The sequence below is a fragment of the Onychomys torridus genome, chromosome 5 (assembly GCF_903995425.1).
Source record: "Onychomys torridus chromosome 5, mOncTor1.1, whole genome shotgun sequence".
Lineage (NCBI taxonomy): Eukaryota > Metazoa > Chordata > Mammalia > Rodentia > Cricetidae > Onychomys > Onychomys torridus.
In genome coordinates this window covers 50,846,858-50,871,602 of record NC_050447.1, presented here as the reverse complement: position 1 = coordinate 50,871,602, position 24,745 = coordinate 50,846,858, and the positions used below count along the sequence as shown (strand labels likewise).

The window sequence follows — 24,745 nt, the reverse complement described above, 5'->3', positions numbered from 1 at the left end:
GGATAGACATCACACACACACACACACACACACACACACACACACACACACACACACACACACGGAAAGTGAGCAGTGCTTGGTCTCTGCCCTGGCCAGACCCATTAGGATAAGGACAACTGTAGAACTCAGTCCTCTTTTTGTCTGAATCTGGGGGTTGGAGGGGCCCTTGCTAATGCCCCTCTGCCCCTCCCCTATATGTGTACACATAATCACACACTCACTCTGAACTCACCAGTCCTCTGCTTGCTGCCCCCCCTCACTCCCACCAACTGTGCTGAGCAAGGCCCTGAGGTCCCTCCCGAAGGCAGGCTTGAGGCAAGGGATGCTGCATGCTCTGTAGTGTAGCACTGGTCATCTGTGGTCCACCAAATACTGTTTTTAATTCCAACCCACTCCTTAGACTCCTGCTTTGATACAGAGGCGAGTACAACTGGGAGACAAAGATGGATGTACATCCCTGGCAGGGCAACTGAAGGTGGCTTCCCCACCCCAGCAGGAGAGTGCCCCCTCTGCCTATGCTCCAGGGTCTCCTCCACCACCCCCAACTCAGTCCTCTCTTGAAGTCCATAGAGATGGCCTCAGTCAGTGAGATTATCTGCCATGGAGCCAAGGATGGGATTTCCTGTTGGCCCTCCTAGTATCTCTGGGTGTGTGTCCCCAGGAGAAAGCCCCTTGGCTGGGCCAAATGGCCATGTCCAGACAGCACATCTGCTCTGGCTCTGCCTCTCACTGATGGCCGTACATGTCTGCCAGCCGGGCAAAGCGGGGGCCCCAGTTCCGAAGGTAATCATAGTCTTGGTCCTCATCTCCCAGGCTGGACATGATGGAGCTCAGTGTCCCTGCCACAGAGCCATCTCCCTCGTAGTCATAGATGAGAGCTGTGTCGTAGGGAGGCACGCTGGGGTCACTGTCCGCAGCCTCCAAGCCCTGTGGAAAAGCCCCCACAGACCTCAGGACCACTCAGAGACAAGCCAGGAAGGAGCCTTGTTAGCCATGGCCAAGGCTAAGTCTGCCTTGGGCAGTGCACCAGAAGGGAACTTCTCTTAAGAGGGATGAGTGTAGAACATCTCCCAGTACATAATGGGCTAGCAAAAAAGGTTCTTTCCCCAGCAGCATGGAGAGACAGCTCAGCCTCCCTCTCAGGAGCTTTTCCATAAGCATCTGGCCTCCTCCACTGCCACCCTCTCATCTTGTAACCAGTACCTGCACTAGGCTTAGCACCCCCAAGAATACCCCTGATTTGCTGGGAACTTTCTCTGGGCTGTGTGGGCAGGCCTGTGAATAGGATATTCCTTGCATGGCCCAAACTAGCCATCTACCCCACTTTCTGATCATCTTTTGTGTAGACAGTAGTCATTCATGCAGTGTCCCACTGAGGCTCTGTCCAGATGACTCTAATACACGTGCTGTCCATGCTTCATCAGAGTAAACACAAGGAAAGAGGTCAGGAAACATGCAAGGCTGGTATGCCCCACAGAGGGACAGGAACAGAACTGTGAAGGCAGTGCCGGCTGGCCTTCTGTAGCCATGCAGCTGCTTATGTTCCTCTGCAACCCACAGTGTTTGGAAAGTGCCTGGCTCACCTGCTCACTAACCCTCTGGTACTTTCTTTCCTAAGGCTCAGCCAGGGTCCTGCTGGTGAGCTTACCCCGATTCCTGTAGTGTGAGAACTAGAAGCAAGGTCTGGATATGGGTGTGTTTGTGTGCATGTTAAGCACACAAGTATGCCTGTGCCCATTCTGGAATCAACCCCAGGGCACTTACCTCACTGATGAAGTTGGCAATGTCAGATGGGCTGGTGGGCAGCACTCGATGTGGCTGTGGCATGTAGCTAAAGGGGGCATCCCGGCGAAGGGGTGGCCTGCCTAGAGAGTGGCTGGTGGCCCTTGGTTCCACTGGGTGGCGCAGCTGGTTTATGTCATAAGCGTCCTGTGAGCCAGAAAGCAGTTACGTTCAGAATAGGGACCACCTGGTTGCCAGACCTACTAGGAGGCTGGTAGGCATTCTAGGGACTCCTTCCCAGGGCTCAGTGTGTCTAAGCCATCCTGTTTCCTTACCTGGTCCTCCTCCCCACCTCCTTGCTCATCGTAGTTAAGGATGTTGTCCCGAAGGTCCTCTTGTAGCCCATGCAACAGACTCTTGTCCCGTGACTGCCCCCGGAACCGTGTGCGGAGCGCAGCAAGCAAGATGAGAACTGCAGAAGCATGAAAGGCTGGCTGCAGTGTGGGCGCTTAGGGGACTTACGGTGGGGAAGGGATCCAGGACAGAGGGCGGGACCAAGGTCCCGCACTCACCGAGCAGGACCACGGTGCTGGCCAGTACAATGACCAGTGCGCCCAGGCTGACGCCCACACCTCCTGCTCGCAGTGCAGAGGCCCCAGGCAGGCAAGCACCGTCAGTCCCACAGCGACACACAGTAACGTTCAGCGTTTGCTCTCGCTGCTGGGGTGGCTCCCCAGAGTCCTGGAGCAGCAGGCTCAGGCGATGCAGGCCCTCGGAGACCTGATGATGGAGCCTCAAGCGTGCATGGCTCACTGAAAAAGGTGCAGAGGTCAGCACAAACTCCAGGATAACCCTGCTCTCGTCCGGAGAGTACCAGAGTCACTGGGTGCCAGTCTCTCCACTACCCATTGAGTACTGTGGAAAGCAACCTGGGGTCCTGCCCAAGGATGTAATTGTGGCGATACATTCTGTCGGCCTATCTCCTAGGTCCCAGGGTCTTGGGGGGCAACACACCGTTAATCTGGCTGAGGCTCCAGTTCCGGCTGAGATCTGGGACCCTGGGGTTCAGCTGGAAGTGGAAGGGAGCACCGTGCGGAGGCAGGTCCTCATCTGTGGCACCCAAGAGGAGGCCAGGGCCCTGGTCTGGTTCACTGCACAGGCTGCCAGATGGAGGAGGGGCCAGTGCTGGGGCGTGGTCGTTGACTTCTAAGATCTCAATGGACAGGGTGCCTGTGGCTGTGCTGGGTGGCATGGCTGCAAGTAGAGGAATGCTGATAAGCTCAAGATCAAGCCACAACCTACCCTTTCAGTCCACTTAGAAAAGTGCTGGGTTGTGGGACAGGGACACCACCCAAGGCAGGGGTTTCTCCTCACCATTGTCCAGGGCCAGAATGATGGCCCTGTACCAGCCATCCTTCAAAAAGGGTGAAGCAGGGCTCAGCACTCGCTGGGTCTGAATCCTGCCTGTGGCCCCATCCACTTGCAGCCAGTCTTCTGGGTCATAGTCCTTGGAGTAGCTGTTGGTGGGGATGGGGGAAGTAGGGTGAGGTGCACCCATATACCCAGACATGGGATCACATATCATATATACAAATACCTATTATCACACACACGCCCATATGTTTCTGCCAGGAGCTGTGGTTACCCAGCATTCAGCCTTTGAGGCCTCCCAGCCCCTAGTTAACTTGTTTTCTTTTTTTATTTCATTTTATATTTTAAATATTTTTACATTTATTTATTTGCACGTGTGTGTACATGCATGAGCACCATGACATACAAGAGGTAAAAGGGCAATGTGTAGGAATTGGTTCTCTCCTCCAACCAGGTGGGTTCCAGGAAATGAACTTATGTGGTCAGGTTTGGTGGCAAGCACCTTAACCCACTAAGCCATCTTGCCAGCCACCAACCCTCCAAAGCTCGTTATCTGGCCCACCTGCACATGAGGCAGGCTGCTGTCCAGTGCCCCTCAGCAACTGGCAGTCTGCAGTCCACTTTTCTCACAACTGGTACCATGGAGACACTGTGCCAGGCTTGAGACCAGTGGTGTACTTAAGGCATTAGTAGCTCTCCCAGGAAACAAGGGTCCATGAAAATGGACAGGTCGACAGTCAGAGACTGGCGAAGAACAGTCTTGGACTGGACTATGTATCCTTATTGGAGCCCAGTCCTGCCCTATGGGGTGTGGTCAATCCACATGCACACATAGGTATCCAAGGGACTCAACACCCCAGAGATCCACCCCCCAGGGATGTACACCAATGGCCTCTCTCACCCTCAGAATCCAGAGGTACCCTCCCCAGGAATGGGGCCCCTGATTCCTCTGCCTGACCCCCAGGGCCCAGGGCACCCCACCTGATTCTCTGCAGCTGTTGTGTATCAGGGTCTCTGGCAGAGAAGGTGGCCACGGAGGTGCCTGGGGGGGCTCCTTCAGCTACACTTGTCCTCAGTGGGTTCTCTGGAAACACTGGAGCCTCATTGGTGTCCTGAACCCACACACTGACCCTGGTCTGGCCCCTCTGGGCCCTGGGGGCAGCTGCCTGCAGTGGGGCCTCATTCTGCACAGACACTCTGAGCTCATATTGCTCACGGCTTTCATAGTCCAGGGGCTGTGGGAGGATAACAGAGACAGCTGAAATCCCAAGTACAATCTAGACAGCCTTTCCCTGGGCCTGTCCAGAGAGCCCGTTTTTCCTTCTTCCTCCTTCAAACCTTGGTACAATAAAAATGATGCAAGACTCAAATATTAACAGCTTACAAGATGAATTCCCGTCACTCCAAAGGAATTTGTTGAGTGTGGAATGGCAGCTTCATGTGTTACTCAACAGCTACAGGTTTTTGGACATAGTTGGGTGGTAGATGTGCCAGTGGATGCTAAGCAGAGGAGCCAACCTGGCTCACAGTGGTCCCCCACCATGCAGGTTTTGAGAGCAGCATGCAAGAAATTCTCCCTTGAGAGTTCCAATCTGCCTCAAATTGTCTGACCAGCTTCTTGCAATAAATCTTCAAATGCACCAACATCCAAATGCATCTATGTCTACGTATGTGATTGCCTATACCTGTATTATTCATGGTACCTGCATCTCTGGCAGGAATGGGACTCATGCTGGTTCACTTCTCCTTGAAAATGTGGGACTCTCTAATAAGGAAGGAGAAGGCTATAGTAATGGCCTCCTGCTGCCCAGTTCTGCCAGAGACTTGTAGTCAGCATCCAGTCCATCCCATGACCTTACCCCAGGTCAGCTAGCACAGCTCTACCAGTAAGGGACCCAGGGCAGCTCAAGCTGCAGGAAGATGCCTACTAGCAGATTCTAGCTGAGGGAAACGCACATGACAGGGACCCGGCTCACCTTGACCACAGACAGCACACCTTCATTGGTCTTGGGGTCTGTGTAGATCTTGAACTGCCCATCAGGATCGCCTTCCAGGATGGTGAACCTGGCCACCCAGTTAGGGGAACCGGGCAGGTCTCTGTCCTCTACCTCGAGCCGTCCCACATCCACTCCACTGACAGCTTCTACAGCCTCCATGAAGAACTAGGAGACCCCAGCCCCAGTTACTCACCACATTGGTAGATTGAGGGAAATAGAATGCCTGGCCCTATGACCCAGGGTTCCTTCCTTGCTTCTCACCTAACTATGCTGCTCACCACAGGATAGTTCACAGGATTGTCTGTTCCTGAGCTACTGGTCCCGCATGCTGTAGCAGTTCCTGGATGCTGGGCCAACTATCTTCCTCACACAGCAAGGGTCTAGGAGACTTACTCTGGGCTGAGGACCCTGAGGGCACCGTGTAGCTGCTTCTCTCTAAGGAACCTCACATGTAATCCGTGTTCCCGGGGCCCCTCTATTTCAGGTTCCCTGTTCATACACTGCCCTTCCCCAAGCCTTGAAATCACCCATCTTCAAGAGTCCCCAACTGGAACCTACAAAGGGAAGGTAACCCTAAGCTGGTGAGGGGGGGCGGAGGTGTCACCTCGTCCTTGGTGAACTCAGGGGCATTGTCGTTGATGTCATCTATGGAGATGATGGCCGAGGCTGTGGCAGTGAGGCCATCTCCTGACATGTCTGCCACCTGCAGGGTCAGGTTATACACAGCGACCACCTGGGGACAACGTGACATGAACTCAGAAGATGTGATATCTAAAAACCATTTTAGGAAGGCAGCAGAGCCACCTACAGGCTTACTCCTTCCAGGGTCTGCCCCTGCCTCAGTCAGCTGTGCTACTGGAAATGTCAGATGTTAGGGGCAGCAGTAAGCAGATTGCTGGCTGAGGGAGCCACATCAGGGGCAGGAACAGGAACACCCAGGTCCAGCTGCACACAAGAGCCGCAGGCATCTTTAGGCACAAGTGGTTTAGGCTCAGAGGATGAGAGCATGAGCAAAGAGCCAGGCAAGGGTACTAATCACAGTACAGGCTGAGAGGTGGGAAGGCCTGTGAGGAGCCTTGAGGCTTAAGGAAACCCGATGCAGAGAACTGGGCCCTCCGTTTCCATGGGGCTGCCTCACCTCACGGTCCAGTCCTACTTGTACTGTACGGATCTCCCCGGTATGCTCATCAATGCTGAAGAACTCAGGGCTGCCCTGCTCCAGGATGGAGAACCTGAGCGCTGCATTGTCAGTCTCGGGGTCATCGGCATCTGTGGCCTCAGCCCTGGTTACAAAGGTACCTAGGAGGATGGGAAAATGGGATCAACGGCCATGGGGACAGGTGGGGGGCACCCAGTTGGTGTGGAGGATACACACATTCCCTAGGTCTGACTATGAGCACAGAGTGGATAGCCTGCTTTCACTACTGTGTGTCACTGGGGCTGGCAGTGTGCAACAGCCTCACATCCATGGCACTCCTGCTGCCTTGCCTGTACAAGGTTGACCACTGCAGGAGCATTTCAGCGAAGAACCAATGTGTCTTCTACCAGATGCTAGGTCAGTAAGTGGAGCTAATTTACTGGGTTAGAGTGCTAAAGGCACAGGGAACCTCAGATAGCCCTGAGCCCAGCTTTAGGGTGCTGACACCAGCCCAGGTGAAGGAAACATAAATACATGGGTACAGAGCAAACCAGGTTCCTAGCATCCTCCAAGGTGCTGCCGATAGGGAAGCTGTGGCCATTGGGAAGGTGCTACTGGTCAAGGCCCCAGCACAAGGAAGGGTCCTCCTCACCTGTCACCCGCTTTTCTCTCAGAAGAGATTTGGTCTGACCCTCTCTCCAGAATAGATGTAAGAAAGTTGAGGCAGTGGAGTGGGTCAGGATGTGAGGACAAGCTTCTGGGCACCCTGTATCTCAAGCCCTTGGCTTGCTCACCTGTGATGTCATTTGCTGGATGCTCTGTAGCAAATACCAGCCAGTGCTTCAGGCCTACCTTGCACAGACAGGAGCTACTGGGTAATTTCTGCATAGTACCGGCCCCCAAGCTGAAGCCAAGGACAGTGCTTCCAGCAGGCTTCTGAGTCATGGGACTGATTACCAATCCTGTGCTCTGGGAGCGTTCTCTGGCAAGCAGGTAAGGAAATGTAGGCATGAAATGCCAGCTCCTCCATCAGAGAAGGGGCTGCAGTGTGCTGTGGGGAGGGGACCCTGGGCTGACTTGGAAGCAGAGGCATCTCTGGGAGCTGGAACCCATGTGCCGTGACTCACATAGGTGTGAATGAGTTCACATGTAGTGTTCACACGTGCACATGTCCAGATGTGTGTGTATTCCCAGATGCATGGAACATGAGACTACGAAAGCAAGAATCACAACTCCAGAGACCAGAGCAAAGGCTCAGCGACTAAGAACACTAGCTATGGGCTGGGGATGTAGCTCAGTGGTAGAGCGCTTGCCTAGCAAGCGCAAGGGCCTGGGTTCGATCCTCAGCTCTGGGAAAAGAAAAAAGAAAAAAAGAAAAAGAAATACAATGCTACCAGTCTACCCAGAAGAAATAAGCCTTCCCCACACAGTGGGGAGAAGGGCCCCAAAGGACAGTTCTAGCCCACTATTGTGGCACTAACAAGTACCACAAGGACCCTGTAAGGAGCTGAAGCTGGCAGGGGATGTGGGAAGCGTAACGAGAGACATGCAGTCCGGGCCGGGACTGTGAGAGAATATCTCTGCCCTGGTGCCAGACCTCTCCTGCTCTCCGAAAAGCGCTGGAGCAGAGCTGAGGTCTTCAGGAGCAACCCCTGCTAGGAAGGGTAGGTGGCCAGAAAACGCTTGGGCATGCTGGCCAGGCAGAGAGAGATGGAAACACCCAAATAAGCCATTCACAGCTAATCACAACTGGGATAGAGCTGCAGTCAGCCCAGCCCCATATCCACTCACACACCAGTCGCTCCCTGCAAGAGGGGACCAACCCCAGAGCAGGAAGGCCACTCTGCTCCAGGGGGCTGAAATGGCCAAGTACTGTGTGGGCCTGGTGGACCTGGGAGGCACACAGGGCGAGATGGCAAAATCAGAAGAGGCACAAAGAAACAAGCCTGATAGAGAGAATGAAGGAAAGGTTGCGGGACTAGAACACCTGACCAACTGTTCTCTAGCCTTACAAACTCATTACTATGGAAATTACAACGGGATAAGGTCAGTAGACGCCACGCTGGGGTGGTATGCACACGTATTTCCTGACTTTGGTAATTACAGAGAGCTGTCAGAACACACTGTCATTGTAAGAATGTTCAGCATCCAGTCAGCCAAGTAGCTGAGTGAGAAGACCAAAAAAAAAAAAGTAAACTGATAAACAGGTCCCTGCAATGGGCACACAGGAATTGTTTTAGGCTTTCCGAAATCAGGTCAGAATAAAGATTATAACGAAATGCATACTGCTACTTTAAATCTCATTTACTTAATGAGTAAATGAGATGGAATAGAATGAACCTGAATGGCAAAGCAGGGCAAGTTTCTGCTGCTCACATGCTTTGGGATTCTGGAAACTCTTACCCAGTCCAGGTTTGAACACACTGGGAACAGGCAGAGTAGAACAGAGGGGGAGTGGGCACAGTGCTCTGCCTGGCCCTGCCCAGCCAGACCGCCTGAGGAAGGACAGGACTGGTGTATGGATTTGAAGGGGTACTTGGGGTAAGAGCAGAGTCTCATGGAGTCAAGGCTGCCCTCAGATTGGTTAGGTAATTAAAAGCGACCTTAAACTCAGGCTCCATTTCCTAGGTGTTGGGCTCCCAGGCAGGTGCTATCACAACTGGCCGGGTTATTTGAGACCAAACTGCACCGGCCAGAGGAGGGGATACTTGGCCCTGTGGAGTTTCCTCTGGAGGGTAGAAACAACACAGGCAAGCTCAGGCTCTGTGGATTCACTCAACAGGACTGAACGATTCACCACCATGAAAGAGGGGGGAACTCCTGGAACACAGACACCCAGAAGCCTTTCTGCGCTGGGCAATTTTTTTTTGGGGGGTGGGGGTTGAGACAGGGTTTGAAGGTCAAATTGACATGGAAGTGTGAAGGAGACTGCTTCCTTACACTTGACCTTTTGGGTGACCTTTGACTTGCCATTTGGGGGCAGGGGGTAGGGAGCATGATGCAGAGGGCAGCTGCATCTCTAGTCCTTAAACCCTTGGCTGTGGGGGATTCTGGACTTGGACTTTCTGAAGCCCCACCCCATGGACTTCCCACCTCACCTGGGATGGCACCCTCCAGGATGCGGCCTCTGAACACATCCTGTAGGAAGGCTGGCCGGTTGTCATTTTGATCCACCACAACGATCTCTAGGTCTGTGGGCTCCTCCAGGGTAGAGCCACCCAAGTCCAGGGCAAAGGCCCTTAGCTGTCCAAACAGAAGGTAGGCAAGGGCTGGCTCTGTGTCTCTAAAGCCATGCAGAACAGCAAGTGCCCATGGGCTGAACACAGGTGCTGAACACATGGGACGGAGTGTATGTGTGGGCATGCACCCTCTCCCTGAATGGATCCTGAGTTCTCCCAGCACATAGGCTACAACCTCTCTCCTTGGCTGCCAGGACGCTCACTGCATCATCTTGGGGGTGAAATAATGCACTCACTAAGGTTCTGGGTTTATCTCCCTTACTCTATGTGGTTTGGGCTTCTGTCAAAATTTTACTCATTCCTCCTTCTTCTTAGACAGGCTATGGGCCCTGGTGTCCTGGAACTTGGTAGACCAAATTGGCCTTGAACTTAAAGAGATCTGCCTGCATTGTGCCTAGCTTAATTCATTTTACTTTTTGGAGCAGGGTCTCACATGAGCTTACAACATTTTAACCTGCTGCTTTTTGGAGAATGGCATGACATAATTTCCAAACATTCAGGAGGCAGAGACAGGAAGGTAAGTTCAAGCTCAGCTAGAGATACACAGCAAGACATTGTGAATCACATTTAAAAAGAAAATCATCTAATGGATTCTTCTGTAAGAATACCATAGTAGTCTCTCACTTTGGAAGAATGTCTAGAGGATGTTAAAGAAATGTTGGAGCCAGGTGTGGGGGCGCACACCTTTAATCCTGACACTTAGGAGGCAAAGGCAGGTAGATCTCTTAAGAGTTTGAGGCCAGCCTGGTTTACAGAGCAAGTTCCAGGGAAGCCATGCTACACAAAGAGAAACACTGTCTCAGAAAAGAAAAGAGAGGAGAGGAGGGGAGGGGAGGGGAGGGAAGAAGGAAGGGAGGGAGGGAGGGAGGGAGGGAGGGAGGGAGGGAGTGAGGGAGGGAGGGAGGAAGGGAGGAAGGAAGGAAGGAAGGAAGGGAGGGAGGGAGGGGAAAAAAAGAAATGTTGGTCCTTGGAAGAGTGGAGATAGAAAGCTCTCCTGCTTCAGCCAGATAGGATGCAGTCCACAGGGTCCTGGTACAGTACTTGATTCCTAGTGTTTTACTTAGTTTCATTTTTGTAACTCTGTAGCTCAGGCTGGCTTCAAACTCATGATCTTCCTGCCTTAGCCTCCTAAGGCTCACAGGCCTGTAACACTATGCAAAGCTCTATTTATTTATTATCTATTTATTTAGTCATGTTGGGGATGGAATCCAGGGCCTCTTCATGTTAAACAAGCACACTACATCTCAGCCTGGCAGATGTCTATGTGCAGAGAACCCAGAGGAGGGCCTGGGCTCATCTCTTGGCCTTGTGCACATCTCAATGTGACTCTTACCTCCTTTCTAATCCCAATACTGTAATGGTAGTGAGGCCCTTGCTGGCCAGTCAGTCACACCTCAGAGATCACTTTCTGCTGCTGACGGTAACACTGTTTTGGAATTCTTGATGACATACCTATCCACCAACAGAACCTGGATCCAGAGAGAACTGGCTGTCGTGCCATCGGTTGCAAAGATGCTCTCACCTCCAAAGGAACACCCAGCCCTATTTCATGGCCTCAAAGTGACGCTGTGTTAAGTGGGAACATGATCCCAAACCTTGAATCCTCAGATGTGGGTCCTACGAGGACCAGCTCTTGCTTCAGAAGCATCTGACCTACAGCCTGTCAGGTGGGCAGCAGAGGCCTACCCTGAAGCGGTCCGTCTTCTCACGGTCCAATGTGGCGTTGAGGTACACCCGCCCAGTGAACTTGTCAATGGAGAAGACATTTTGGGGCTCCTCATCCACACCGGGCCCCTGGATGCTGTAGATGACACTGCCCAGCTGTTGCTTATCAGACTTGATCTGTAGAGTAGGAATGGGGCTTAGTGGGGGCCAGAGAGTACCCCGACACCTTCATGTTCTTCCCCAGCTAGGTGCACAAAGGTCCAAGGCTCTGAAGACCAACACATTTCCCTCCTAAACTCAAGCTCTACTCCAGGGCATCCTGGGGTTTGGTAGCCAGTTACATTCTGGGTATGTGGAAGGCTGACTGTTCATGTCACAGGTCTACTTGTACTGGTGAATAAACAAAGCATGTCTTCCAGGGTGTACAGCCTAGGGGCATGTCCACTGGAGTAGCTCAGGGTGTATGTGACCCAGGGCTATGGGAACCTTGCTTTTATTCCAGAAACTCAGAGTGGCCAAGTAGGAAAGTCCTTCTAAGGTTGTACACCTAGCTCCCATCAGGAGATGGAGCTCCCCCAAGTCCAAAAGGACCTTTAGGAAATGAGAGAATCTATAGGGACACCCGGGACACCCCACCCACCCACCCCCACTTCTCTTACCTGCACCAGTGGGTAGGGGAGGCGTTTGTGGTTCTCAGACACACTGATGGGTGGGATGACCCAAGCTCTCCGCACACGGCCTGGGGCTGGTGCCTGGCGCCAGGGGTACATGGTACTCAGCTCTGGCTCAGGGACTGCCCAGGACAGGCCAAGGCTCTAAAACACAGACGAAACACAGTAACATAGGGCACAGGAACACCAGGTAACATCACTCTTGGGGCTGTGGTTGGGCCCTACACCACCTAGAGAATACAGGCTATGTGGGCCTTGGCAGCCACATCCTGGGGTGTTTAATTCTCAAAGTTCCCATTTGGGTGTTTCCTCTCCCATATACCTTTCCCCTCTCCTTGACTAGAGCCCAGAATACAGGCTGTGTCCACAGGGAGAGCAGACCCCTAGAAGAGCCCAGAATACAGGCTGTGTCCACAGGGTCAGCAGACCCCTAGAAGAGCCCAGAATACAGGCCGTGTCCACAGGGTCAGCAGACCCCTAGAAGAGCCCAGAATACAGGCCGTGTCCACAGGGTCAGCAGACCCCTAGAAGAGCCCAGAATACAGGCTGTGTCCACAGGTTCAGCAGACCCCTAGAAGCGCCCAGAATACAGGCTGTGTCCACAGGGTCAGCAGACCCCTAGAAGAGCCCAGAATATAGGCTGTGTCCACAGGGTCAGCAGACCCCTAGAAGCAGAGTTTGTTGGTTACTTGGAGGCAATGTGTGGGTCTGCACTTTTCCTGAGGTCCCTGAATGGTCAGGTGCAACAGAGCCCAGGAAAGTGCCCAGGGGGCAACTCTTGCTCCCTAGGAGAGAGCCAGGAGGATGGTGGGGCTAGGGACTCAGGACCAGGGCCACTGAATTAGGGTAGGAGATGACATGTGTCCTTCCTCAGCCTCACAGCTTAAATGTCACAAGTTAACAGTAACAATGCCTGCTTTTATCAGAAGAGGTCAAGTGAGCAGGGGAACTGCTAAGCACCTGTGTCCAGCCTTCACCCAGACAGACTCGTCCCAGCCACCCAGGGCAGCCAGACCTAGTATCTGAAACCTCTCTGTGCCACCAGGCCTGGGGCTTGATCTCAGACACTTCCAGAAACCGGGTCATGGAGTCCAAGAGTGGACGGCTCCTCTGTGTGAACAGAGAGGGGCCATGCTCAGGGTACCTCATCCAACTTCTCAATATTGATTGCTTTGCAGAAGGAATGTCCAAACTACCAGATCCCCAGGCAGTCGAGGGCGACAAGGAGCTTATTTCAAGCTGTGTTATACAGTGGAATCTTAAATGTCTGTGGGCCTCATTTGCTGGCCAAACTGGTCTGTGACAAGGATGCGGGGTATGGGGCCAGGGAAGACATGCCCTACAGATGCCACAGCCAGAGCTGCTCCAGGGTCTAGGGTAGGACAGGACTTGCTGTGTGGCTCAACTGAGGGGGTGGCTGGGGAAAAGGGACGGCCCACTCAATGTGCCTTGTGATTTTCCTAACTGGATCAAAGTTCTGGAAACTCAGGATATACCCTTTTCCTCCTCATCACACCCCAGCAGTGATGCCCGCAGTGATGCCCTAGAACCGCTGAACCAGAGATAGTTCAGTGGATAAAGACACTTGCTCCCGGGGTTGGGGATTTAGCTCAGTGGTAAAGCACTTGCCTAGCAAGCGCAAGGCCCTGGGTTCGGTCCTCAGCTGGCGGGGGGGGGGGGGGATATACTTGCTCCCAAGCTGGGTAACCTGACTTTGATCTCTGGAAGCCACATGGTAGAAAGAGAATTGACTTCCACAAGTTGTACCCTGACCTTTACAAGGTATGTGTATGCTCCCACCACAATAGGTAAATGTAATTTAAACAAAAAAAGCAGTGTCTGGGGTTGTGTGACTGCAGACAGGAGATGAAGTATCTGAGCACAGAGGGAGCACTCCTGAGCCGCGTTCTCCCAAACCCACTGCCATTACCTGATTATGATCACAGATGGCCCCACCCCCGGGGGGAACTACTGATTGGAGAGACTCATCTATCAAGCACACAATAGAATGCACAGCAGCCCCCAAAGGCATCCCCAACCTGGTCCATCCTGGTTCTCACAGGTGGTTTCCAGCTCTGCTTTCTGGGTGGCTCTCCCCCTGAGCGCCCTGTCCTCCAGCTGCTCCTTGCTCCACTCCTGAATTTGGAGGGATGGCAAGAACCCGTCATCTGATGACCTTGGGGATACCCTTGTGAACAATGGCTCCACTGGTATTTCTAAAAGACCCCTCACCCCAAAGCACAGCCCGGTAGAGGCTGCCATGATGGTTGTGGCTGTTGGCCACATGTTGACCTCACCTTCCACAGCATGGGTTGGCTAGGAACAAAGCCAAGGGCAACTTCATGCTTCCAGGGTGCTGGGAGGTTGTCAGGCCAGTGATGGATGGGACACAGCCTGGCAGGATTTGTGGAAGTGATGGAGGCAGGGGGCTCTAGCACACGGGGACTGCAGGGTGTGGAAATGCCCCTAGCCTTTAGCTGTCCATGGCTGCATTCCCCCAGGAGGGCCCAGGGCAAGCAGAGGGGCCAATCCTTCCAATTCCTTGCTGGCCTGGCCTTCTTGAGCCAGGGGCAGGTCTTGGGAGATTTCAGTCTCACAGCTTTCTCTTTTATGCCCACACCTAGGGAAGCTCCCACTTGGCTCCCCCCGCCCCAAAGCAAGGGAATTGAGAGGCCCTGGCAGGGACCAGAAAGCAGGCAGCTCATTTCTCTCATAGGAGTGTCATGTGGAGGCTGGAGAGATGGGTCCATGTTTAACAGCACTATTGCTCTTGGAGAGGACCGGGGTTTGACTCTCAGAACTCACATGGTGGCTAACAGCCGTCTATAACTCCAGGTCCAGTGTCAGGAGGGGATCTGACATGTTCAGGCCTCCTCAGGCACTGCGTGTGTGTGGTACACACATACAGCAGCAGGCAAATCACTTAAAAATAAAGTTACAAAATGATAAAAAGGTTATGTGACCAGCACTTACACGAAGGGAGCCCTGCTGGCAAGCCTAGATCATACTGGCACCACCTCCTCCCTCTGGGTCCATCAGCTCTATGGCTGCCTAACTGCTCACTCTGCGCAGAGTGGACAGCTGCCCTCTGTGTGGAGTTGCCAGCTGGCTACCCAATCTCCTGCCCCCCTGCCCCCAGCTTCTACTAAGCTCAGTCTCCCCCTCAGCTGGATCCACGGTCAGTGGAGGGGCTGGTGGTCACAGAAGGAAAAAAACAGTGGCTGGGGGGTGGGGCATGCTCTGAGGGCAGCAGAGAGGGGATAACCAGCCAGCCAGGAGGCCACTTGGATTTCAGCCTCTCCATGTCTCTTCCTGCAGCACACATGGTTGTCCAATGGCCCAGGAAGGTACTGGCGCCTGCACACAGCATTTGCACAGAGCCTGCTTTGAGATCAAAGGCTTTGGCTCTGTCTCTGTTTTCCTGTCCTGTTTTCCAGCCCAACTGCGGTAGCCACACCCGTGGGTCCTACCAGTGGAACCCCAGCTACCTAGTCCACAGCCCCTCACTGCAGCCGAGGCCACCTGCAGTAAAATCCTATCATCTACTTGGCCCTAGAGTCCAGAGAGCAGAGGACCCTGTTCAAGATGGGAGCATGAGTCTGGAGGGGCCAGAGTCCTGTCTGGGCAGCTCTGTCCTCACAGATGGCAGCTTGGCCTTAGAACCTGCCAAGGCCAGCACACATAGCCACTTCTAGGTCAGAGCGGGGTTCCTACCAGGCACACACCTGCCCGCTTGGCATGGGGAACCTAGGCTACAGCCTCCATGGACATTGGGGCTTTTTTGCCAGAGCTTGATGGCAGACCCTGAGATGTGCCTGGGAGCTTCCTTGGGGTAAAATCTGGCTCCATCTCCCCCCCCCCCTGTCCAAGGATGGCAAGTGGGTTGGGATCTGGGGCTCTTCATGACACCTCAGGATGGGAGAGTAGAAGCACCTTAATTCATAGCTCCAAGACAGGGTCAGAGAGGCTGAGTCATTTGCCCAAAGCCACACAGAAAGAGTTGGCACCATATGGCATGTCAAGCAGATGCCATCTGTAGTGCCCAACCTGCCTTAGGCAGGGCTGTTGAGAATGGGAGTTCCCAGGCTCTCTGAAGCCCCTGTGGCCTGGGAAAACCTCCCACCCTCTCCCTGGTCCTGCTTCCTCCACCAGCTGCTCCAGCCAGCAGCACCCATGGGCTTGGCACTCACTGGGTGTGGTCAAGGCAGGGCAGTCAAGGCAGAGCCTGGGAACCTTGGGTCTCTGGCTTGTCCACAGCCCAAGTTCATGAGGTCACAGAACCACAATGCCTTGGCAGGGCCCTGTGCCCAGATCAGAAGCTGCAATGGTATGAGTGGGCGGCCCACAGGCAGGCCACAGCCAGCTTCCGGCTCTTGGGAGGCATTTGTGTAGCCAATCCTGTGTCCCAGATGATGTGACAAGGCTGAGGGCCGCCTTGGGAAGCTGGGACATCCAGTGCTTGGGACAAACCCACATGGCCCCAACTGGCTCACAGGCTCCCCACATCCAGGAGAGGCACCTGGAAGGTGACTTGGTAGACAGGTGCTCCTTCTACACTCTGAACTGCTCCTCTGTCCCTCCGTACCAAGCTAGACAAGAAAGAAACAGACTCTCTTCCCACAGTGCGTTCCAGATCATCCCAGCCCTGCTCCTGACCGAGAACCAACCCAGACAACATTCTGGAAACTCCCTGAGCCATCTGTGACCATTGTTCTGAACCTATACTCCTCGGTCGTCTACCCTCTGGGGTCTTTCCTGACCCCCAACCCCAAGGAGCTGCAGGGTGACGAGGGTTCTGCCATGCATGAAATATGTGCCTTAGCCAGGCAAGAGGCTTACCAACACTACCAATGGGAACAGTATCAGCCATTGCCAGTGTCCGACCCTCCTGCGCTCCCCTGCACTGATCCTGGGCAGAGGTTCTGGCGACAGGGAGATATCTGGTCAGTGCCCCGGTCACGAGAGCAAGTTGTCTGTTCTATCTTGGCAGAGCTAATGGCCTGGTATGGGGGTGGAGGGCCCAGAAAGCCCCTTCACTGACTCTCCACAGGCTTTTCAGGCCTGCACACCTCCCACAGGCTGGAATCCATAGCCACTTCATTCCTGGACAACCAGCATGCCAGGAATGAGCCCAGCTGCTGGCCTGGCCTAGGGTGGCCCCACATTCCCTTTGTGGGACCACCCTGTCCAGCTGCTGCAGCCATCAGAGAATGAGGAGGGGGCAGACAGGCAGCTGTTCCCCCTGATCAGACCAGTCCTGCCTGCCTGCCAGCAGAGAGTGGGTACAGTGTTCAGAACCACAGGCAGCTTCCCTCTGTGGCCTAAATCACTGTGGGCGGTGGGCTGGATCTGCTGGAGATGAGGCCCTTTTCCCAGCACCAGTGAGCAGACCCTGGAAGTATGCTGAGGCCCATCTTTCCTTCAGAGACCATGTGGCTTCCTTAGTTCCTAGACAAAGTTGAGGTAGGCCACTCAGTGGACAGAGGTCTCCAGACCATCCACACTCCTTCTCAACCCAGCTCAAGAGTAGCAACTAGAGACTGAACCCCAAATTCAGGGGCTGAGGTCAGCTTTCTGAGGAGGAGGAGTGTGTGTGTGTGTGAGACTGGGATTAGACTTCAAACATGATAGGCAAATATTCTACCACTGGTTACATCCCAGGCTGCTTTTATTTTCCTTTTGAGGCAAGGAATCAATAAATTGCCCTGCTAACTTGTGGCTCTTCACACAAGAGCAGATAGGATTACAGGCCGGGGGTGGGGGGTGGGGGGTGGGGGTGGGGGTGGGGGGTGGGGGGGGGGGGGGGGGGGGGGGGGGGGGTGGTACCAGTTCTCAAGACAATCCAACACCCTGGTGCTACCCTGGAGTTCAGGAAGCTCAGGTTTTGGAGCAACCTGTGAATCCACGCAGAACCCACTACCCACCTCCAACCTGAAGAGCCCAAGACAGAGCTACTGGGCCAAGGTGACCAGGGAAAACCCCAGTAAGGGGGAGGCAGGAATGACCAGGACCCATGTGTGTGGATGAGAGTGTGAAAGCCGAACAGTGTGGGGGAGGTGGGCACATACATGGGGGGGGGGGGGCAGGAGAAGTTCCCCTGCACTGGAGGTAATTTGAGTGCTGTTGTGAAGCAAGTTCAGGAGGCCAGGCCTCAGGGGCTGGTCCCTGCCCCCACCTGACTCCGGGGGACTCCATATGCTTGGGGCAGAGAATGTTTTGCAGTTGCCCTCACGCAACAGAGAAGGGAGGTTTGGGGAGGGAGGAGAAGAATGCTACCCAACACTACCCACTCTGCAGTGGATGGGCAAGAAACCCTGGGGCTTCCAACGTGATCTTAGCAAGCTCCCAGCCTTGGGGGAGCTGGTGAAGAATGCTGTTACTACTATAGGCAGTGGGAGCCTCTGACGGGTCATAACGTTACGCACAAGACTGGGGTTCTAGGGTAGGATCTGGAGGGTGCTGGGTCTTAGGTAGCCTAGCAGATGTGCCCAAGTGAGGGAATGAGGGTCCCCAAGGCCAGGGGTGGAAGTAGTGGGAGATGTAGGGCTGATGCCCCAGGGCCAGCTGCTAGAGGGTCTTTCTGGCCAGGCGCCCATCAGCTGCCAGGGACTGAAACCTGAGTAGAGCTGCAAGGCTTGTGGGAATTTGAGGGGACCAACAAAGTCCTGAAGAGGGTTCTGGAGGGGATGGGCCCTCCTCCCCATCACCCCCCCACACACACAGTGCTGGCTAACCACTCTTGAACCACAGCAATTCTTTGTGCTTGCCACCTGTTGCCTCTGAGTTGCAGAGACTGTCCACAACCATATATTGCCATCTATGTGGCAGTGGACCCTAGCAGCGGACCACAGAACCCTGTCCTGGCCTAGCCCAGGGCCGCTGAACAACTGTCTGGGAAGTGCCAACAACAGGATATATTGGGGACCTGGATTTTTCTACCCTTCCCTGTGCCATGTTAGGAAGACAGGGTACTAGGGATGGGAAGATCTGGGGACCACAGGTCACTACATCTCCAGGTGGGCACAGAGGCACAGCGGCTGTCCTGGTCAGGACACAGCCAGTGAAAACTGAGTGTGTATTGGGCTGCTCTGGCCTGGAGTTATGTTCTTCCAAACTCTAGGTCCTGGAGGGCAGAGTTGCAGCTGCTCCTGCTGGCCAGGACTGTGGGGCAGGGACCCAGACACCACAAAAGCCAACCAGGTACACTGACCCACTCATATCAGAGGTGGGGTTTCACAGATACCATGGGTTCCTGTTCCATCTCCCCGCCCCATGCTCCGGAATACAAGGATCTCACACAAGATTGACCACCCCAGGCTCTGGAGGCACTGGTAGGACACTTCCAAACTGAAGGGACAGCCCAAGGGGTGTTCTCTGTGCCTCAGCAATGCTCCCCAGTTTTGAACCCTTCTGCTTACTTATGTGCAGGAGAGGTGGGTCACTCTCTCTGGAAGCCCCTAAGCACTGGACACCCCTTCCCACAATGCACCAGAGAGTGTGGCCCACCCTGGACACTGCAGGCCGCAGCTCTCAGGTCCCCCAGAGACACTCCAGGCCACTGGGCCCGGGAGAAAGCTATCCCAAAGCTAGAGGCAAGGATGCCACAGGGCTCAGAAGCTTACCTGGGCGAGCAGCCAGAGGGCGAAGAGCAGAGCAGAACCCATTGGGACAGCGGACGAAGAGCTAGACGGTCTGCCGGACCAGTGGGACCAGCGCCTCTACCCCATGCGGAGAGCCAGAGAGCTACGGGGCTGAGTGACAGCACAAGTGCTCGGGGCAGCGGGCAGCGGGCAAGGGACTTGCACGTGTGCGGTGGGGCGGAGCCAGGGCGGGGTCAGGGCAGGGCTAGGGCTGAGTGACAGCACGTGGGGGGGGGGGTTGTGGGCGTGGTTAGAGATGAGTGGCAGCACATGTGGGTGGGCCCTGAATAGCAGCAAGAGAATGGTATGAAAATGCCAGGGCAGAGCCAGAGCAGTGATAGCACATGTGCAGTAGGGCGGGGCCGAGGGTGTGGGTGATAACATATGTGGTCAGTGCCTGTCAAGTTTTGAGCTTAGCTCGTGTCTACTGGGGTGCTCCTAGGCTGAGTGACCGCATGTGGTGGAACTGCGAGTGGACACGGGTCAGTACTTGGTATGCAGTACGTTGCTGGGGCTGGGGCCTCTGACAGCTCTCCAGAGAGGCCCCGGGTTGTAGAAGTCAATAATGGAGGGGGCCAGGCATTGTAGCCCAGACCTTTAATCCTAGCACCTGGGAGCCAGAGGGAGGCAGATCTCTGTGAGTTCAAGGCCAGATTGGTCTATATAGTGAGTTCCAGGCCAGCCAAGACTACATAGAAAGACTCTGTTTCAAAAATCAAAAACAGGGTTGGCGATGTAGCTCAGTGGTAGAGCGCTCCCCTAGCAAGCGCAAGGCCCTGGGTTCGATCCTCAGCTTTAAAAAAAAAAAAGGAAGGGAAGGGAGAAGACAGGAGAAAGGAGCAGGAGGGTTGGGGACCAAGCTTGGATCGTCCGTTCAGTTTTGCTCTTCCAATACTCACCAGAGGCTCCCACCTCAAAGCCTTTGCATGGGAGATAAAGACCTCTCTGGATAGTACCCAGGGCTCTCTCTCCCTGCCTTTAGGGTTCTATCTAATAGCACTCCACCACCACTGGGGTACCCTTGGAAGGTGGCCTTTGTGTTACCACCTGGAAGGAGTTCTGGCATAGTTGTGGGATGTCCTGGGAGCTCACCACCCCAGGGAAGCTTGGGTACAAGGGAAAGAAGACTGGAGTAGGCCTGGAGTGTGGTCCATTATTGGGAGTTTGAGGCTCAGGTCTCACCTCACTGGTCACTGCCTTGGGCTTTGGCCAGAGCTCCTCTGCCCTCTCCCTGCATCTGTCTGGGTACCATGTGCATGAGGTGGTCACCGTGACTTTGTGGGACACCTTCTCTGATGACAGCCATCACTTCCCGATGGTCCTCCCTAGCCTTGGCTGTCCCTGGTTGCAATCCTTGTGGCCATGAGGGGTCTCCAGGTCTTGAGGGGAAGGAGTAGAGTCATCCAGTGTTGCCACATAGACTACAGTGGCTTGCATGGAAGGAAGCAGATGTTACTGGATCCAGGGCTCAAGGGGAGCAGGGAGGGGAGTGTCTGTCCCTGCCAACTGCTCTGCTCCTCTGTCCTGGCCTGGGCAGACCCAGGGTGGATTGGTGGAGACTTGGTTGATTTTCATACATTACTGAGGGCCCAGACCTCAAACAGAAGGAACGAAGGCTGCACCAGGCAAAAAGGACCCCAGCTTTGTGCCCAGGAGATCCATATGCCACCTGAAACCCATCTGCTCAGCAACGGTTCAGAGCCCCACCCCTGGGTGGTGCCCCAGTGGCCAGAGACCCCAGGCTGGTCGGGGCTCTTTATCCTCACTCTCCCCCCAGTGCTCCCCTCAGTGCTCCCCCAATGCTGCCCCCAGTGCTCCTCCTGGTCTCGTGGCTTGAAACACAAGCTAGACGCTCTCAGCTCTTACACCCAGCTGACCCTATGGCCAGCCCACCCCCACAGATCTATGCCGGCATTCTCAGCCCGGGTGGCTCTTGGTCCACCACAGCACCCTTCCCACCGTTCTGTCCCAGTAGCCGCTCTCACACACAACTATTAGTCTACCCCGAGTACTCTTGGTCCAACCCACTTCCTCCAATGTCACCTTGTTCCTTGAGGTGCACTGCCTGGAGCACACCTTCCTTCCATTGTTACAGAGAACTCCTACTCATTCCTCAATGCCCAGTTCCAGGGTTGCCCTCAAGGGAGGACCCTCCCCATCTCAACCAAGACTGTTCCTTCCTCCTCTCGCCCGCTGATGGGGACAGCCCCTATATGGTTGCCCTTAATGCTGTGCTTTGGACTTGGGAGAAGGACAAGAAGAGGGAGGGGAGAGGAGGGAAGGGAGGTATGGGGAGATGGAGAGAGAGGGAGAGAGAGGGAGAGAACGAGAATTCCCACACAGGATCCTGCAGACCAATGAAATACTATTGTCGACCCAATGAGAACACACCTCTGAGTGTACTGAGTATTTCCAGAAAGGTTTGACAGCCCAGAGAGGCCCCATCCTGAATGTGGGTATCACCATTTCATGAGGAAAGGGCTTATTTTAGCTACACCTCCAGGTAACATTCCATCGCTGAAGGAAGTCAGTCAGGACAGGAACTCAAGCAGGGCAGGAATCTGGAGACAGGAGCCCACACAGAGGCCATGAAGGGGTGCTGCATACTGGTCTGCTTCCCCTGGCTTGCTCAGCCTGCCTTCTTATAGAAGTCAGGACCACCAGTCCAGAGGCGGCACTACCCACAATGGCCCCCGTCCGTCAATCACTCATTAAGGAAATATCCTCCCCTGCTTGACTGCAGCCCCATCTAGAGGCATTTTCTCAATTGAAGCTCCCTTCTCTCAGATGGCCATAGCTTTGTCAAGTTGATCTAAAGCAGCAGAAGGTACCAGGTCACCTCTAGCTTCCTGGACCCGCCATCACTAGCGCCCACCACTCTGCTTTTTGACTGAAGATGCAGAGTGACTTCCTCATCAGGACTCAAATTGTGAGTCAAATAAACCCTTCCTTCCCTTAGGTTGCCAGGTACTCTGTCACAGCGATGAGGACAGTGACTAACAGAGCAGGTGAGATGCCATCTGGCCCGGCCCACCTGGAGGGTGTCCAGACTGCCTGGGGATGGGACCAAGCAGTCCAAGTAGTCATCTCTCCCACACATGGAGCTGGGAGCATGAGGGGATGAGAGAAGAGGCCCTTCAGAAGGGCAGCCCCTTGGGGGCTCTGAGGGCAAAGTTCTCTGGATGCTATGGCCTCATGCTTCTGGCCCAGGGGTAAAGAGTGCCCCACCCCCTAACCTGGGGAGACACTTGGGGAGACCTGCCCCTGCTCCCCAGCCTTCCTTTAACTCATTGCCTCATACTCAGTCACAGGCCAAGCCCTTCTTTGGAGGGGTCTCTAAGGCCCATGAGGCCAAGCCCTGTCTCCTCAGATCTTCCCAGATTGAGCACACCTATCAGCACCCATAGGCCCTGTGTGTCCCAAGCCCTGATGAGAGTCTAGCCCTCTTGAGCTCCCCCGGGTAACTCCTCTTCTCCTGCCTCTGTCTCCCTCAAGGGCCACATGAGGCCAATGAGGCCTCTACTCACTGTTAACAGATGCATCCAAGCATGTGGAGGTAGAAGCAGGCAGATCTCTGAGCTCTGAGGTCAGCCTGGTCTACAGACGAATTCCAGGACAGCCAGGACTACATGGAGAAACCCTTCTTCAAAAAACAAACAAACCAACCCCCAACAACAACAACAAAGAAATGCATCCATTCATGGGGCGAGAAGCTGGCAGGGGCAGCCCAGCTTGTCCCTTGGAGGGTAGTTGAGGGTGGGCAGGGACCAGCCTGGGGCTTATCTTGGTTAAAGAAATTTCAAGGCCAGGCATTGTGACACAGACCTTTAATCCCAGCATTCCAGAGGCAGAGGCAGATGGATCTCTGTGAGTTTGAGGGTAGCCAAGGCTACATAGTGAGACTCTCACAAAAAAAAAAAAAAAAAAAAAAAAAAAAAAAAAGACATTTCAGCTTTATCAAGATCAAATGAGGCTTTCAGAGAAGCAACATCACTCTGCTTTAGTGCGACACTGGTGTGATGTTAAGTCAATGTGGTTTACACCAGCACCCACTAACAGCCAAGTGCTAACCTGTGTTAACAAGATGAGCTGATGGTGTCCCTTAGAGGCTCAGTGCTCTGGTTCCTGGGACATTGTTGCCCTGCGGTTCATTTGTAGGTGGGGGGTAGATGGGAAGTTAGTCCATGAGGGAGGGGATATTGTGTAACATTTTCCTCCCTCAAGTTAAAATATTCCGTAGTGCAGCTCTTTAAACAGGAGGTAAATAACTCAAAATAGCTCCAGGAAGTCCCTGAAACTGACTAGATTCACTAGGCCCTTTCCTGTCAGAGTAAATAATAAAAGCCAAGAGTTCCTTCAGATGGAAGCCAAGCTACAAAGAAGACTCTTAAGACCAGAACAGCTGCCTGGGAGAGGTTTAGACCAACTGAGTCACTTGGAAAGGACACTCCAAACTGTTGAGCTGCCTGTAGGCTGTATAGTGTACTCCAGGTTTCCAGCTTTTGTGAGCTGTCACCCATGCTGGGGTGGGCTTTAGTAGTGCTGCTGTCTTTGACATATTTCTGCTCTTGTAAGTAACCTCAATAAAACTCAAGAGGACTTTGGTAGTATCTGCGCTTTGGTTTGTCATAGGTTCCCTATCTGGGGTGAGTGGCTGTGTGTAGCATCTCTCTACGAAAAGTTTTGTCACACAATAGGACCTGACCCAAGGTGGAAAAGAGTGCAGGGGGCAGATCAGGAAGGCCCATGAGCCCGGCCTGGCCAGGTGGCCTGGAGGAATGGGATAAGTAGAGGGTTTTCCTGCCCTTTAAGCACCTCCCCTGGAGAGGAGGAGGAGGAGACTGTCCACAGCTGGACGCAGATGCTGGAGATGCGCTATCCAGCATCCAGGCCTCTGCCCTCTGGTGGCCACAGGATGTAGTATATACAGGGTGCCCCCAGAGCCTTCAGGACCCTAGTAGGGAGCTGTTGTCCAGAAGCTCTTGTAAACACACACACAAAGAACAGTCACTTGCAAAGTATAGTTAAAAGATGGAGGTCCCTGGCACTATGGCCGCTGTGTGCTGAGTGGAGACAAAAAGCATCTGATGACATAGAGTGTGAAGTTAGAGGCACAGGTCATGTCTGTTGGGAAGACTTGGACTCAACAGCACTTCTAAACTCACTCAGCTTAGTCAGTCTTCCTGAGGCGTCGATCCTGGCAGACCCAGAGGGCGATACCTGTTGTAGTTTTCTCCATGTTACTGTCTAAACACCAGGACCCAAAGTGCAATTGGGGTAGAAAGGATTTACCTCATCT

The 24,745-nt window shown here is 54.0% G+C and overlaps 1 protein-coding gene across 1 annotated transcript; it reads right to left on the bottom strand.

The window, feature by feature from the left end:
• Nucleotides 1-364: 364 nt before the first annotated feature.
• On the bottom strand, nucleotides 365-19,470 carry Cdh15 (cadherin 15). Its single transcript, XM_036189071.1, has 14 exons — nucleotides 19,429-19,470; nucleotides 11,795-11,950; nucleotides 11,157-11,312; nucleotides 9,330-9,474; nucleotides 6,232-6,392; nucleotides 5,698-5,826; nucleotides 5,073-5,258; nucleotides 4,078-4,331; nucleotides 3,100-3,242; nucleotides 2,740-2,979; nucleotides 2,298-2,537; nucleotides 2,061-2,197; nucleotides 1,768-1,932; nucleotides 365-930 (listed from the first exon to the last, which is right to left on the bottom strand). The coding sequence occupies exons 1-14, from the start codon at nucleotides 19,468-19,470 to the stop codon at nucleotides 730-732; spliced, it is 2,355 nt and encodes a 784-aa protein (XP_036044964.1). The 3' UTR covers nucleotides 365-729.
• Nucleotides 19,471-24,745: the final 5,275 nt, after the last annotated feature.